Source organism: Carassius auratus, unplaced genomic scaffold (assembly GCF_003368295.1).
Source record: "Carassius auratus strain Wakin unplaced genomic scaffold, ASM336829v1 scaf_tig00000254, whole genome shotgun sequence".
In the NCBI taxonomy this organism is placed as follows: Eukaryota; Metazoa; Chordata; class Actinopteri; order Cypriniformes; family Cyprinidae; genus Carassius; species Carassius auratus.
Genome location: NW_020523286.1, coordinates 815,596 through 832,732, shown reverse-complemented (window position 1 = coordinate 832,732; position 17,137 = coordinate 815,596). Strand labels below are relative to the sequence as shown.

Sequence of the window (17,137 nt, the reverse complement as noted above, 5' to 3'; positions counted from 1 at the left end):
CAGTGCATTTTTCCCCTGCGGCACTCTCAACTGTCCATGCATGTACAGCATATCACAAATTAAAATAATAGGATGGTTGTCCTTTTGAAATGTACAACTGTATCCATAGACACACAGGCTCCTGTCAAATACATTGCACAGACCTTGTCCTGAGGCATGTGATCATGCTGGTTACAGTGCAGTGCTGAATCGAGGTGAGAGTGGGAGCTTGCATGGTTTTCTGTGTTATATTAAAATTCTGGGTATTATCATTATGTTACAGATTAAATTGACCATAATACAATTCTCCAAAAATCACACTATTGAAGTTTAAAAAACCTTTAACATGAATATTTCTCACACATTACAATGAAAACATGTTTTTCTATTTAAATATTCATGACAGTATTTTAAATATGTTTCCCCTTTTCATTGTTTTGTGTCTGTGTTTTGTGTTCTCCTGAAGCTCAAAAAACATGCAACATTAGTATCATAGGTTTGATCTCCAGAAAAAAAACATGCATAAACTGATACTAACGTATGCCTTCAACAAAGCATGCATTTTGCATTTCTTCAAATAAAAAAAAAATTTTATTTAATTTTTTTATTTAGCAGACACTTTTATCCAAAGCAATCAAACTCACAACCTTTTGCATTGCTAACACAATACATTACCACATTATATTCCATACCTGTAAGCCTTCTTCTGCAGAACAGATATTTTGAACAATGTTTTGATCAAAGTCAAAGAGGTTTAAAGCAACATTATATGGACAAAAGAAACTGAGACAATATTTTTCTTTTGTGTTGCACAGAAGAAATAAAGCCATAAGGTTGTGAAAAAACATGAGGGTGAAAAAAAAGAAGATTTTTTTCTTTTACTTTGTAATCATAAGATGCATCACTGAACTAAAATCCATTTGGCTCTGAAATCTGGGGGGCCATGTGGGAGACACGCTTCTGCATTCAACCAATACAACAGTTCCACTCCCCCCACAGCAGTAGACGGGCTTGTACACTGAAAGTCATTGATTTTTTTCATGTGTTTATCTCAATGCTAATCCCTCCACATCAGCCCTGGCTGACTCTCTGACGTCCACAACACACATCAAAGACGGCCCCTAAGCGCTTTTCAGCCCACAACAGAGAACAACCAAACCTTCTAAAACATGGGCCCTCTTCCAGTTCCTTCACCCCGGTCCTACGGCTCAGTATTTGAAGAGAGAAAGTTAATCACACCTTTCATGCCCTGAACCAGTCTTATACATAGTCATTATCTTTGCCTTAATGAAATTCAGAGCTTCTTTCCTCGTTAGAGCCGCAGAGAAGCAGAGGAGTATTGGACAATAATGTCAAAGCTCTTTGTTGCATGGCAGGGACTGGAGGACGTGATACAAATTGCTCTCATAATTGTTACTATCCAGAGAGTTGGAAAGTCACCTTGTTTTTCTTTTTTTTTAACCGTACCCTGTAATTATCTGGAAATAATAACAGGGCCATCAGTGTCAACGCTGTGTTCCTGAACAATTACAACTGTGCGAGGGCAACAAATCTGACTTTATTTGGCTCTGTATGCATGAATAAAGAACTGAGGAGTTTTTCTGCATTTACTGCAGCAAACATTCCTACTCTCTAAACTTTAGACATCATTCATCCTCAACTCAGATCTCTCTGGATGGAAGCAGTCCAAGACAGACTGGCCTATTTTAATATATATTTGATGGGAAAAGCACTTTCACTATGAATTGTTGATGCTAGAAGTGAACGAGTGAGTTCATTTTCACCACAACTGGTGCAAAACGTGCTCACAAGATCATTAGTGATTAAATAGCTCATGTACAGTAGCTGATGTATAATATATTTGGGATTTAGTATATTATCCTGTTTTGTTTCTTTTCCTTACTCTGTTTGTCCTTTTACATTATTTCCATCCAGTTTATAATTTTATAAATACAATTATATATATATAATGAGCAACATTAGCACATATATCTATCTCCTTTGCTTCTTCTGTGTTTCTCCTCTGTCTCTTTGTGTCATTTCAGTTATTTAAGCACATTTGACATTTCTGGATTCCTGCAATGCTCAATATGCTGTTCTGCAGAGCTTTTGTTGTTACAGGGTGAAATCATAGAGAATAAATTCACACAGTGAATGAGATGAACAGCTGGATAGACAATGATTACATAAAAAAAAAAAAACTCCTTGAGCTGAAATTCAGAGCAGGAAGCACACTCTGTTCTTGCTGTTTCATAAATATTGAAAACGCCATGAAATATTTAAATGAGCAACCACATACGTGCACTCACACACACAAAAAATAAATATCTGGAATCTGACATTGGTTTCCATATAAAGAATAACTGAAAAGGCATCCAGTCAAGAGAAAGTGTGCCCCACCAGCTCTGTGAAGATGCAACGTCTCTTCATATGCAAATAAAGCTCTCAGAGTAAAATGATCAAAGTTATCTACAGCAAAGATAGCTGCTTGTCATGGCTCCAGTTTGATTTTAACAACTTGGTGCTATTTCAGAATAAATGACACTTTCTGAGAGATTGTATAAAGCAACCACAATACTCCACTGATCTGTTTCAAGTCAGTCACTGTGCCTTAAAACAAGCTATTTTTAATCTTATTTGACTTTCTAAACAATTTTGTATTTGTATTTCAGTTTTGTATTACAATTTTAATGGTAGGCTTACCACCAATATATCAAAACACTCAAATCTTCAGTCAAAAATATTAATTAAAAACCTTTTTTTTTTTTTATAATTCCAAATGATGATTAGTTTGATAATCCAAATGATCATCTTGATACAAATGTCATATGAAGATTAGTAGATGGCATATGAGTGCTGAATGTCTGAATTGGTTTCTGGGAATTTCACATGACTGAAGGATATTTTGTAGAAAAGCACTTACACACACAAAAAAAAGCCCTTTAATGTCCACATTCAGACCACTAGTCAGCGGCCTAGCACTTAAATCCAGCATTAAATCTCTAACAAACATAGCAACATACTAATATTATGAAAAAAAAATGTTTGTCATGGCTTGTTTTTCCACAATCTGTTTATGTAACTGTTAAGACATAATACACTGGATGATACCAAAGAGCTATGAATAATTAATTCACAAAAAAAAATCATACATTCAAAAAATAAATAATACATAAAACTACACATTGAAGCAAAAAAACTCAGAAAATGCTGCAATATAAACCACAATGCAATTCACGATTCAGGCTCCATGTTCTCTCTTAGGTTTTATGGTCTGTGCATCATAGCATAGATCAATGTGAAGAGTAGGCCTATAGAGCATGAAAAGATCAGGCTCTCATTAAAACTAGGACAATGTCTCTAGCTGTACATCCAACTAAGGAGCAAATTTAATTAGTGGACTGTGAAGTCATACCGCAACTCTCTCACTAGATTCATTATACACAACGCAATGCATTCTGTGTCCTAGTTCTGCCTCAAGGCATAGCCTTTACTTAAGGTAAATTAGTGGATTTTGTTTGTTCCTCTTCAATCTTAAAAAGGGTTTTCGGAAAATATTTTCCGGTACTATGAAACTGTAATGTGGTGGGAGTTTGGTTACGACACTCAGATTCGAAATGGAGGGGAGCTGAAAATGAGAACAGGAGCTGTAGAGAGAAAGCAGTTAAAAATCTCTTCAGGAGACTGTGACTGCATGATTGCACATGCAAACTAATGGATTTCTTCTTACCTTTTTTTACATTTTGATCAATTCAGGTTATGCACACAGTCAGCATTCGAGCTGCAGAGGCTGCATTTTATGCTTTGTTTTGTCTTTAATATAACAGAATGGACAGTGGTTTTTCTGTTTCTCATTGATTTTTATCCCTGAGGTAATTCAACTGTTGGATTTTGTAGTATAAAGCCGGAGTTGAGTGCTACAGTATTTTTGTTGCCTCTAAAATTGTTGATATCCCATAAACACATATGAAAACCCATCATTTATTCTGGCAAAATGCTGCAATCTGTTGCTTTATGACAAAATCACAAGACTTATAATGACAGTCATTATGTCTCTGGCTATGTCCATTAATTTAAGAGGATTTTGCTGGCAATCGACAGACTGCCCACTAAACTGGAACTAGGTCCAAATACACATTTTCTGCCATGAAAAGATGTAGGATCAATGCTTTCCTGCTTTATGCATCGTACATTAAAAGAACAGTTCACCCCAAAATTTAAATTAGCAGAAAATGTGCTTACAAATGTATATTGTGATGTTTTTATCAGCTGTTTAAACTCTCATTCTTTCGGCACCCATTGACTGCAGAAGATCCATTGGTGCAGGCAGTAGCTAATGTTCAATTTCTCCAAATTAGTTCCAGTGAAGAAACAAACTCATCTATTGTACATCTTGGATGTCCCGTGGGTGAGTAATTTCCAACAAAAGGTATTTATTTGGGCGAATTTTTCTTTAGCACAACTAGCTGTAGTAGCTATATTAGGCTGTTAGCTGATGTACTGTAAATCACATTAGTGCCACTTTTGTGGTAGGTCTACTTATTACAGGTGTATCACAATGTGGTTTTTATTTGTGAAGAAAAAACCTAGAAAATTATTAAAAACAATAACAATATTTTTTGTGTCAATGTGTAGCGTCTGATACCAGACAGCGATACAAATTCAGTTTATATCTTAGAATACGTTTAGCGAACTTGGACTAATAACTTGTGGTAATTAATGAAACGTTTGAAAATGCTGATTTAAGTAACGTTACACAGTAAGAGAGTAAGAGAGTAAATATACTTTTAATAACCCCCAAAACTTTGTTTTATTTCACCCCAAAAATCGTTATGTAATCCTTCAGGCTACTCACCCCATGCCATTAAAAAACTATGAAAATGAACTATGGTTTAAAAAAATCCACGAAAACATGGTTAAACCGCGGTAGCCATAAATTAACCGTGGTTTTTCTACACTAGCTAAACTTTAACCATTGTACAGCATTTGGAGTAAAACTGGGGATCTGCAAATGGCGATCAATACGCCATAATGCATTTTCGTAAGGGTGTATGACTTTCATTTTTCAACTGAACATATACCTTTGAGAATATTTACATTTTTGTCAATAATATGGAAGTCAGCAGTAACCAAAAATGCATCTTATACATCCGACAGTGGACAGCCAGTACTACTGTAGAGAGAAATACTGCCATCTGTTGTTGTTGAGATTAATTGTGGCTTTATGCATTTCAGTATTTTAAATACCTTCATGTGACTTTTCTGCTAAGCACAGTAATCCAGAAACAGAAACAAAAAACCCCCCCGACACATTCACGTGTTGCAGTTTTGTTTATTTGCTTTATTTGCAGCTATAAATTGATTATTTAGAAAAAGTAGGATACCCAGCATGAACATGTATTGGCACATTTTTTCTTGGATTACTAACACAATTTCTGTTGTATACTGAACAAAACCATATGTCGTGTTTTAGGAAGTTAAAAAAAAATCAAAACACTAATCATCAATCATATATATATTACATAAGAAATATTAGAAGCCTGTTTCATTCATAATGCCTAGCAATATGTGGAATAAATAAACAGCATGTGAACAATTATTGTACTTTTGCTAAATAAACAATATACTAAATTCATCATCACACAAACATCAAACATTATGCACAAATCTAAAATATATATATTTTATATTATAGTATAACAAATATATTAGTTGAGTTAATTTGCTGGATGTCAAAATAAGATCCACTTTTTGAAAGATATTAAACTTCATCATATTGGAGACCCTAATTAACACTTCTGAAAACAGAAGGACTGCTGTATGATTGTAAATAATTGATTTGAGTTTGTATACTTTTTGTGAATTAATCTTGCCACTTCTTGGTAAAGCTACAGTTCAAGTATTGATAAACATATATCATAATCTGAAACCATAATAATTTCTGACATCATTATACTTGATATAACACCAGGAGACATATTATATCAGAACTCATCATGTGTTAACTAGACACTAGCAAAAACTGTTAAAACTGTTAGTCTAAAGTCTAAAAAACAATATATTTCAGTTGAATTGTACGAACTGAATCGTTCAAAATAGTACACAAGTGTGAAATAATCTTATTCATATGCATTTAAACATGCAGAAATTATGATTATTATTTTTTTAGATACTATTCTCTATTTCAGAATGAGTAAACAAACAATAAAAAAAAATGTGTGAGTGTGTTCGTGTGAGAAAAAAGCTGAATTGTCTTTACTACTGTTCATTTGCTGAAATAAGAAAGTGGAAACGTTCAGAATGGAATACTAAAATACTGCATACTGCATGCTACAACATACTGTATACTACATGTTATTGTTTCAATATAGCATGTAAAAAATAATAGCACAGTATGTCATATGTAATTTATCTAAAAATAGTCTGCAGTATGCAAAAAAAAGGTTTAAACTATAATATTGTGCACTGTTATAACAGTGTCACAAATATTACATTAGAGAGAGGTGTCTGGTTATGATTCCAGAAATAAATATAGCAATTTTGCCATGTTTAATACAATTTTGTATACGAATATTCACGCTTTTGTCAGTCCAGTGAAATAATGAGTAATTATTGAGAAGCAATGTATGTACTGGTCAAATATTGCACAGTTTGGCAAGTCTAGTAAGTCATAAGAGCATTCAATGCAATCAGAAAATCTGCATACTAGTGTTGTCAAAAATATATATATATTTTATACATATCGATACTGAAATATCTGAAACAGCTTTGAGCATAGATGCTTTCAAAACTCTTTCTCCGTAGTACTGAAACACCTATAGCAACTCTAAACTTGCTTCGTAACATCAGCTGAGTGTTTGAAATAACATTCTTTAGTGATCTGATTTGGCTTCTTATTACAGAACTAGGCAGAAAATATATTATTTTACAGTATTCTATATTGTATTAAATTCCATGTTGCATTACTTGTGTTTACGGTGCTCATTATGCTCCATAATGGTCACACCACCCTATTCTGGGTAATAAAATAGCAAAAATAATACTTCTCTTTAAAAACCATTTGAAGTAAACATGCAAATCCGTAAGCTTTTTCTCCAGTGTACAGTGTACATTTTTTTCTCCAGTGTTTTACCACCTCAAGAAGTTTTCATTATTGTAAAAATATTCCTCATTGTCAAGTTCTAGCCTTGTCATATTTATCATTTAATAGAAATCAACAATGTTATGCCCTTAATGTTGTTCCAGTTTATCCCTCTGGCATTGAAAATGGTAATGAATATCGTATCAAAGTTAGACATTCCAGTATCGTGACAACACTAGTGCATAGTAAACAGTGCATAACCTACAGTATTCCTAGTAGGAGTAATATAATAGTTTGCCATTGTGAGCATACCCACTGTGCTACAGTGGAGGATGCTCACTTGGGTTAGTCTACAGCATTACTTTATAAATGTAGCAAAGAGCTCAGAGCTGGGAATCTGCCCCCAATGCATTCAGATCATCTCGGGTATACTTCTCAGATCCTGAGCGGAAGCTCGCAGAGATCTCTTCAAATGTCCGCCCTTTGGTCTCAGGAACTTTGAAGTAGGTAAAGACAAAGAATAGCAGCAGGAGGACAGTAAAGATGATGAAAACGTACGGCCCTGTCAGTTCCTATCAACAGAAAAAACTGTGAGTACTTAAAGAAATATGAGAACAACAAGAAAATAAAGTCTGTAACTGTTTTATGTCTGCGTTATGTAATGTTTCCATACCTCAACATACTGGAAGCTCATTCCCACCAAAAAGTTGGCAAACCAGTTGGAGAAACCAGCAACAGCGATGGCAGAAGGCCGAGGACCTTGACTGAAGAGTTCTGCCACAATGAACCACGGGATTGGGCCTGGTCCGATCTCGAAAAATGCCACAAAACTGAAGATGGCTACGATGCTGATATATGACATCCATTTCACTTGATCCTGCAAAGGATAATAAGTGAATAAACACCAGTAAACACCAGTTTACACATGAACATTAACAGAACTGTAGTACATCAGTGTAAGCAGATACATACTAGTAATGCCATAGCTATGGTCATGAGAACAGAAGACGCAGCCATTCCCATCAGCCCGATAAGATGTAGTGATCTTCGGCCAGCTCGCTCCACTATGAACAGCTTAATTAGAAAGAGAGATACAAGCATTTTCATCCAAAACATGCACCTCAACAAAGGACAAAATCACACACACAAAAAAAGTTTTGTTCTAACTTACCGACACAACTGTGAATGCTGTGTTCACAACTCCAGCACCAATGGTGGCATAGACCGGCTCAGACACTCCTGCTTTCTCAAATATACGAGTGGAGTAATAAAAAACCTGAAAAACACAATTACATGCACTTAACAGGCAAATCACTGTCAATGTATACATGACAGTTATAGCTGAACATTAATAGGTGCACCAATGACCAGCTTACTAGCTTTGTAATTCATTTATTTTATTTTAAGCTGTAGATAAACAAATAAACATATCATTAAAAAGTTTATGACATTTTCCATCAATTTACTCTTGCTAGAAACTGAAGTAAAACATTTCAAAAGTTTTGTTTTAATTTTGATGATTTGAGTTTACAACTAATGAAAGTCAAAGATCCACTATCTCAAAATATTGGAATATTTCCTAAGATCAATAAAAATCAGATCAAAATCAAGTTCTTTAAAGTGTGTTCATTTATGCATATACTTGGTTGGGGCTCCTTTAGCACAAACTCCATCATCAGTGATGTGTGGCATGGAAGCGATCAGCCTGTGGATTGCTGAGGCACTATTGAGCCTTCAACTCGGTTTCTCATCTTTCTCTTGAAAAATCCCATTCCATATTCCATATGGAATTTTCCATTTGGGGTTCAGGTCAGGCATGTTGGCTGGCCAATTAAGAGTAATATCATGGTCAGCAAACCACTTGGAAGTGGTTTTGGCACTATGGGCAGGTGCTAAAGTCCTGCGGGGAAAGGAAATCATCATCTCCACAAAGCTTGTCAGCAGATAGAAGCATAAAGTGCTCACTTTGTAATCAATAAAACACAATGGACCAACACCAGCAGACGTTATTACACCACAAATCAGGGTGACTTCGGAAACTTGACACTGGACTTCAAGCTGCTTGGATTCTGTGCCTCTTCAGTCTTCCTCCACACTTCAGACCTTTATTTCTAAATGAAATGCTAAATTTACTTTAAACAGAAAAGAGGACTTTGTACCACTGAGCAACAGTCCAGATCTTTTTCTCTTTAGCCCAGTTAAAATTATTCTGATGTGTTTCTTGGTTGCCCTTTTCCTTAACCGTCTGAGTGTGTTGACTCTGATACTCTCCAGCTTCAGTCCACTGCTTGTGAAGCTCTCCTAAATGTTTAAATCTGTCTTTGCTTGACAGTGGTCATCCCTGTTGCTTGTGCACCTTTTCCTAACCAATTTCTTCCTTACAGTCAACTTAACATTTAATATGCTTTGATACAGCACTCTGTGAACAGCCAGCCCTTTCAGTAATGACCTCTTTGTGGAGGGTGTCAATGATTGTCTTCTGGACTATTGCTAAGTCAGTAGTCTTCCCCACTATACCCAGAATGTATACTGTGGGGATTGTCATTTAATGAAACTCAAATATAAATATTCGAACATTTTGAGATACTAGATTTTTGAGCTGTAAACACTAATCAACAAAATAAAAACATTTTAAAACATTCGAAATGTTTTACTTGATTTGTAACGAATTTAGAACATATAAAAATTTCACTTGAAATAAGTTACAAAAAAAAATAATATACACAATTCTTTTTATTCATATTATAACTATCTATTTTTTAGCATGGGTATCGGTATACTTAAATTTATCATCTTTATAGATGGTATTTCTAACACAACAAGCAATATAATTTGATGGAAAAGTATACTGATGGATTGGCTGATAAATGCTAGATAAAGTAATAAAGAAAACGTACAGCATTTATACCGGAGAACTGCTGGGAGAGCTGCAGCATGATGGCAATGAAGATGGGCTGGCGGTAGAGCGATGAGCGGAAGAGCTCAGGGATGGTGACCTTCTTCTCCCTCATCATCTGCCTGCTCTCTTCTCTCATCTCCTGCATGGCTTCATCCACATCTTCAGTGCCACGGAGCTTCTTCAGCACTGTGGAAATCAGTTAGTTAGGCTGACTGGAGAAACCCTAGGCAACATCTTAAAATGGGTACTAAAAACTCACCACTCTTAGCTTTGGCCTCCTCGCTCTGGTTGATGAGGAGGTAGCGCGGGCTCTCGGGGCAGAAGGGCAGCAGGGCACACTGGAGTATGGCTGGGATGAAAGTAAAGCCAAGTAGGAAGGGCCACATTGTAGGAGTCCCCATGATTTCTTTCATACCAAAGATCTACAGAACAAAGCAGGAGTGTTTCTAATGAAATACACACACACAAAAAAAACACAAAGGTCCCATCTATCTATACAATGTAAAATTCTTAATGATTAATAAAAGTGGTCTCATAATGAAGATATCATATTGATTTACCTGTGCTATGAGGATGCCAATGACAATGCCAAGCTGATGAAGTGTGCCCAGTGCCCCACGTAATGAAGTTGGGGCGATTTCTCCAACATACATTGGTACAAAGCCTGTGGACAGGCCAGAGTAAAGGCCAACAATGAAGCGTCCGATAATAAGCATCTCCCAGGATTCAGCCAGCTTGGAAAAGCCCATTAAAGCGGCAGCGATGAAGGCCAGAATATTAACAATGAGCATTGAGTTCCTCCTGTTAAAATATCAGAAAGAGAATGCTTAAAGACACATGGATTCAGGATAAAAATTTCGAGGATTTGTAAAGTTCTGAATTAGTTGGTTAAGTTACCTGCCAAAGCGGTTTACAAAGAGCCCAACTGAGAACGAGCCGACAATGCCACCCACAGAGAAAATGGCCACTGATATGGACCAGAGTGTAGTTAGAGTGGTCGAAGGTATGTACTCCGAGTACCTTTTATTCCACGTCTCATTGTAGAAAGACTCGATGGTCTAAGAGAGAAAAGAACATACTCTATGAAAATCATTAGTGAGGATATGTATTTGATATTTCATTTCAATTAAACATTTTCTTTAAAAAATAATTATTAACATTATGATTTTATGATATTGTCAAGTCATTTGCTGCAGCAGTTCTACATTACGTCAGCAGAGGGAGCAGTACTCCATGCTGACTACAGCATCAGAACAGATTGCATAAGAAGCTGCTTAATTAAGCTTGATTAAGTTAATCATCAAATATACAAAACTGCAAACACAGGCGTATTATCTAGATTAGGCCTCGGCTTTTGTTGTGATTTAACAGTTTCTTCCTCAATAAATATGAAACCAGAAAGAAATAATGCTAAAAGAATATTCAAAACTCTCATAAACATTTCCTGCATGCTTTTACACTGAACGTGAATTACCATTCAAATGTTTGGAGACATATTAACAAATAATATTTTTATTTATCAAAAATGCATTAAACTGGTCAAAAGTGACAATAAAGAATTAAAAACAATTTTTTTATATGTATTTAAAAAATGCTCACCAACATTTGACTAATTATCTTAATATCACAGTATTATTTCACAGTAATGATGTCCCTATGCGTCCTTGACTTTTGACATTCTCTCTTTATCCTATTAAAAGACTATCGCTAAACTATGGCACATGATTTGCACTCTATATATAGTTCTCTCAAGTATATGTGAGATTTAACCGGAACCCTTAGCTGATGTGAAGTATTAAGTGGTCAAGGCAATTTATTCATTCATCATTTACTGTGAAAAAACATTTGTTGCAAGCAACATTTCAGCTCAATACCTTTTTTTATTACTTGATGCACATATAACAGTAGCCTTGAAATAGAAATCTTTAAAAAAAAAACGTTCTACTTGCCCTTTTATGGACAGTAAGAAAGGCTGTTATAAGAATCTCTTCTGAAAGTTTCAGTACTGCTGGTCTATGATTAGAATGCTTTGCATGTGTGAATCAGCTTGTCTTAAAAGGCTACACAAGAAAGAGGATTGATACAGCATAGTTTACACAGCTAACCTAAAATGAGATGCATTATATAATAACACTAACATACAAACATCAACAATACCTATTTATCAATTTGTCAATTAGCAATATGCTGATACTTAAGTGTTACTTGTCAAAAATTGTTCACCTTCTGAGGGGCATTGATGACTCCTGTGTTGTAGCCAAACTGCAAGGAGCCGATCACAGCAGTCCCAACAGCCAACATCAGCTGAAGCGTCAGCTCCTGTAAAGGTAGAAGAACAACATTATTATATTTTTTAATATTTTTTAAAATATATTATAATATGGTTCACGATTACATAATATTGATGTTTATAGCAAGAACTGGAATTCGGGAGCATTTTGCTGATAATTACTTCATGAATTTTATAATATGATGTGGAACAATACTAAAATACAGAAATCCCATTTCAGCCACTGAATTTAAAGAATTAAAAGGTATAAATGTAATATATGTAAACTTTCTATTCTGAGAAGAAACGTCTGAATTGTGAGCTAATAAACTCACAAAATTGTGGCAGAAACAAAATAACTGAAATTCTGAATTTTGAGATGTAAACTCAGAAATCAGAGAGAAAAAAAAATCTGAAATGTGATGTGTAAACTCCGAATTCTGAGAAAACAAGACAGAATTGTGAGAAGCAAAATCGGAAAGTCTTTAAAAAACAAAGTAATTGTGAGATATAAATGTAAAATTTAAATATGTGTTCAGAATTGTGAGAGAAAAAGTCAGAACTTAAAGTTTACATTTTGCAATTCTAAGGAAAAAGTCAGAATTACAAGAAAAAATGTTTTCTATAAATATAATGTATATATATCGTGCTTACATACTAATAGATTTTGTAAGCATGATTATTTGTTTACACATTCAAAGGAGTTAAAAAGGTGTGTACTGAATGTGCAATTCCACTCTGCATAATAACAATATTATGCATAATACAATAGTCAGTTCTATATTGCCTTTGCATTCCTTATACAGCTTTGCTAAATCCAAAAAGACATTAAATAGCTTAAACTGTTCAAATTATTTTGATCTTTTTTTTTCTAACCACCATGTGAACAATGGTTCAGTTCATTACACAGAACTGTGAACCCACTATGCAGGCAACATGTAAGATGCTGAATGAGGGAAACCCTGTTGATTATCAATTTGATCCTATTACATATCTGGCAGCATCTGAGCCAACTCACGCACATGTACCACGACTACTCCAGCCTCTTATTCCAATCCACTCCAATCCATTCCAACAACCACAGGCTTTTACATAACAAGCTCAACAGGCCTTCAAAGACAACGACTTCATCGTGAGAGCTAGCACGTAGGGCCAGATTAACTACAATACTGCTAACTCCGGCATGTGATTTCATACGTGCTCCTAAACATTCTTACGCTAAATAACACTTAAGTATATATTTAGAGCTGAGTTTAATCTCGACTGGAGTAAAACTCTTCAACTGTGTGCTAAAAAGGCAAATCCCACAAACTAAATGTTCTGAGAATATAGTGCAGAGAATGTTATTCCGGGAATCCTATCCTTGTCATACACTAGGTAGCACACACTAGTTAGTCTCAAATTTAAGAAGGTTACATCAGTAACCTTTTAATAGTGTTTTAATCTCCCACCCTGCCTACTTGTAGTAAACTGAGTGTGTTTTAACAAACACTCCCTGTGATAGAAAATAACTGTTATGGCAGGTTTGCTGTGGGACAATGGCGCCTCCTGGCGGTCATGCTCTGTGCAGCTTGACCACAACACGTGTGCTTACATGTAACACTTAAACCTGGTTAAATATTATGTAACCACAGGTCAGCACATTCAGTCAACTGCAGTTGTAAGAATAAAAACATGAATTGATGTGCATTTAGCAATGTTCACCGAGTAACATTGGCCTCAAGTCATTAGAAGCTTAACATTCCTGTTGAAATGAACATATAGAAGATTAATAAGCAATGCAAGGTCCACTGAGCCACCGAATCAAAGGGGTTTAAACTTCAAAGGGTTTACAGAAGCACTTTTTCTAAATAATCTCAATTTAAGAGCACTGCTCTTCTAGTGCACTTACACTCTAAAAATGCTGGGTTATTTCAACCCAACTTTGGGTCAAATATGGACTAACCCAGCTGTTGGGTTAAATTTTGTAAATACATTTTTAATCCAAAAGTTGGGTTAGTCCATATTTGACCCAAAGTTGGGTTCAAACAACCCAGCATTTTTAGAGTTTATTAAAAGCAAACATTATAATAAACCAAATGTTATTGTTCTACAAAACTACAAAAAGTTAATTATAATGCATATGCATATACATTAATCAAGTACAAAGCACTGATGGATCCAACAACAAAACAACAACAACAACAAAGTATTTTGGACAGCGCTGTCGAACGTTTATTTGCATTTAATTGCATCCAAATTAAAGTTTTTGTTTAGTCTACACTTTATAAGTGGATATACTGTGTATATTTATTATGTATGTATAAATACACACACATACAGTATATATTTTGAAAATATTTACATGCATATTTTTATATCCATATAATTTATATATAAATATATTTAATATATATACAAAATGTTTCTTAAATATATACATGCATGCATGCGTGTGTATTAATTTATACATAATACATATACACACAGTACACACACACATATATTATGCAAACAAAAACTTTTATTTTGGATGCGATTAATCACAATTAATCATTTTAAATAAGATAATTAAATGTAAACGCTAAACGTTACAAATTAATTTGACAATTTTGAAACAGACTTGTGTCTTAAAATGTTTCAAAACTGATAAGTGTCTCAAAACAGGTTTTCTTTTACTCTGTAAATATTCTGTAAATATTAATCTATACTTCCTTTGTGACCTTAACTAACCCTGCAGCTGTCAGGTTCTCCCATTCAGAAGAGGCTGTGATCGCTTTTTTGTTCTGCCACTATCTCTTTCTCTCTTTCATCACTTTACTTTCCTGGCAAACAAGATAAATGAGACTTATGTCCATGACACAAAGGGTTGATGTAATGAATATGTTTCTCCTCTAAACCCCTGAATAAGGCTGTGGTCTGAGAGGTCTTATTAGAAGGTTTTACCACATTATTTCCATGACTTAAGGATTTAAACCACTGACACAAGACCTTAGTTGCTGGAGACAAAAATAGGTTTTGTTTGATGGGTAGTTAGATAGATAAAGAGAAAGATTAATTTTCACTATTTGTCTAGATACATATGCATACAAACATCAGCTCAAAAATATAAATGTGAGTTAAATATAAAATCAAATTTTGCTTTCTTGAGTTTTTTAACTTAAAACTCTCTCCTCACTAGTTATATTCCTCAGGTATTACTGGCTAAAGATCACTAATTACAAGGCAAGCAATATGACATTACCTTTTTATTAGACTCCATAGTGGCAGGTTAAAAATGCTTTAAAAATAAATAAATAAATAATACAGAATAACTATTTTCTTCTCTTCGTTGAGATGTAAAATTGCAGTCCTAAAATCCACTAAACAAAAAAGCACGAAAATGATTTAAAATCCACAATGTATCATCCAAGAAGCCCTCATGTCTTGTGTTAGTAGATCTTATACCGTCTCTGAGTCTGTCAGGTGCGTTCAGAGAACTGCCATCAGTGGAGTAAAGCGCTTGATATAAACTCTCTAAACCCGGCTCTGATTGGCTGTTGCTCGGTTACCTCTGTCCGAGTGTTGATTTGTACACATGCTTGCTTCGGAAATGGACTCCCCGATTGGCTGCACGTATTTAATGGGGTGACGTAAATGCGTCGACTTTTAGTCGTTGTAATCTGCACAGTCCTGATAGCGTTTCTAGATATCCATATATTATGCATATGTAAAAAAAATTTTTTAAAAAAGTTTTAATTATTACCGTATAATTAATAATTAATATGCATGCAAATGTTATGTATTTTTTAACTTAGAGACTACAATGAATAAATTGTGTAAACTATTTAAATCTTAAAGACTAAAATAAATAATCTTATTTTTATAAATTCAACTAGCATAACTGACAAATAAATGAATACTTCACAACTGAAATGAACATAAACCTATGAAAATAACCACTGTTGTCAAAAAATGATGTTAATCTGAAGATTCCACCGTCTATAATAAAATGTAGTAATAAAAATAATAATATAAGTAAATACAGGAACAGGTTTGGTAATCTAGTAACGCTGGTAGCTTTGTCATTATTGTTTCATCCTGACACCATATCCTTAGCCTTTGTTCCTCACAGTAGGAAAGAGTCCGGTAAAATTGTATGCAAAAGAAAAAAGCACTTCTCTTTCATTGTCTTTCATTTTCATGGTTCCTCAGGACTAAATTAATCTTCTTTGATAATAATAAAAAATAAACAATAACAGACAAACGCTGGATCAAAGACAGGGTGGGTTTGGTAGATGTCTGTAGGTTTGCATTGTTCAGTAAATCAAAGATATGTCTATGCCATTGCTTATTTATTGTCTTGAATTGTCATTTTCTTTTTTTAATTTTTAAGCAATTTGTCCAGATTGTAATAGGCTTAAGTGGTGAAAGTGGCAGAAGCATGACTGAGTCGGTGAAAGTTCGTGCTACAGGGCACTACAAACTTATCTCTAGGCTATTTCTGAATGGGAGACTTATCAATGAAAGCATTATTGTTTGCATGGCTATGATTGCCAGCACCTCTTACTTGACAGGAGTGAAACTGAGCATGATGATATAAAAGGACATTCATTCTACATAAATGCAAAGTGCACCTATTAAATATTAAAATCTTAAAAACAGCACCAAAATAGGACTGCGCTTATTAGGTATCATATTAAATGTTGTTTGATTTGAAAAGTTATACACTATAATTTTATAATTAAAAGCACAATGTTGTAATTTAACCTAAAACTTATAGTCATGTGGTAACATTTAAAGTAACTGGTGTATAAAATCATCAACATTTATATCTGGATTAAGTCAAAACCGTAATATTATTATGACTAAATCAACCTGACTAACCTGATAAACTATTATGACAAGATTAGACCAAAAAAGTCCTTTTTAGAAGGTCAGGTAAGGTAGA

At 34.5% G+C, this 17,137-nt stretch overlaps 1 protein-coding gene across 1 annotated transcript; it reads right to left on the bottom strand.

Annotated features, from left to right (window-relative positions):
- Positions 1 to 5,295: 5,295 nt before the first annotated feature.
- Positions 5,296 to 15,469, bottom strand: LOC113068886 (solute carrier family 2, facilitated glucose transporter member 1-like). Its single transcript, XM_026241794.1, has 10 exons — positions 15,452 to 15,469; positions 12,183 to 12,278; positions 10,857 to 11,017; positions 10,520 to 10,760; positions 10,219 to 10,381; positions 9,958 to 10,145; positions 8,232 to 8,336; positions 8,033 to 8,134; positions 7,734 to 7,937; positions 5,296 to 7,632 (listed from the first exon to the last, which is right to left on the bottom strand). The coding sequence occupies exons 1-10, from the start codon at positions 15,467 to 15,469 to the stop codon at positions 7,444 to 7,446; spliced, it is 1,467 nt and encodes a 488-aa protein (XP_026097579.1). The 3' UTR covers positions 5,296 to 7,443.
- Positions 15,470 to 17,137: the final 1,668 nt, after the last annotated feature.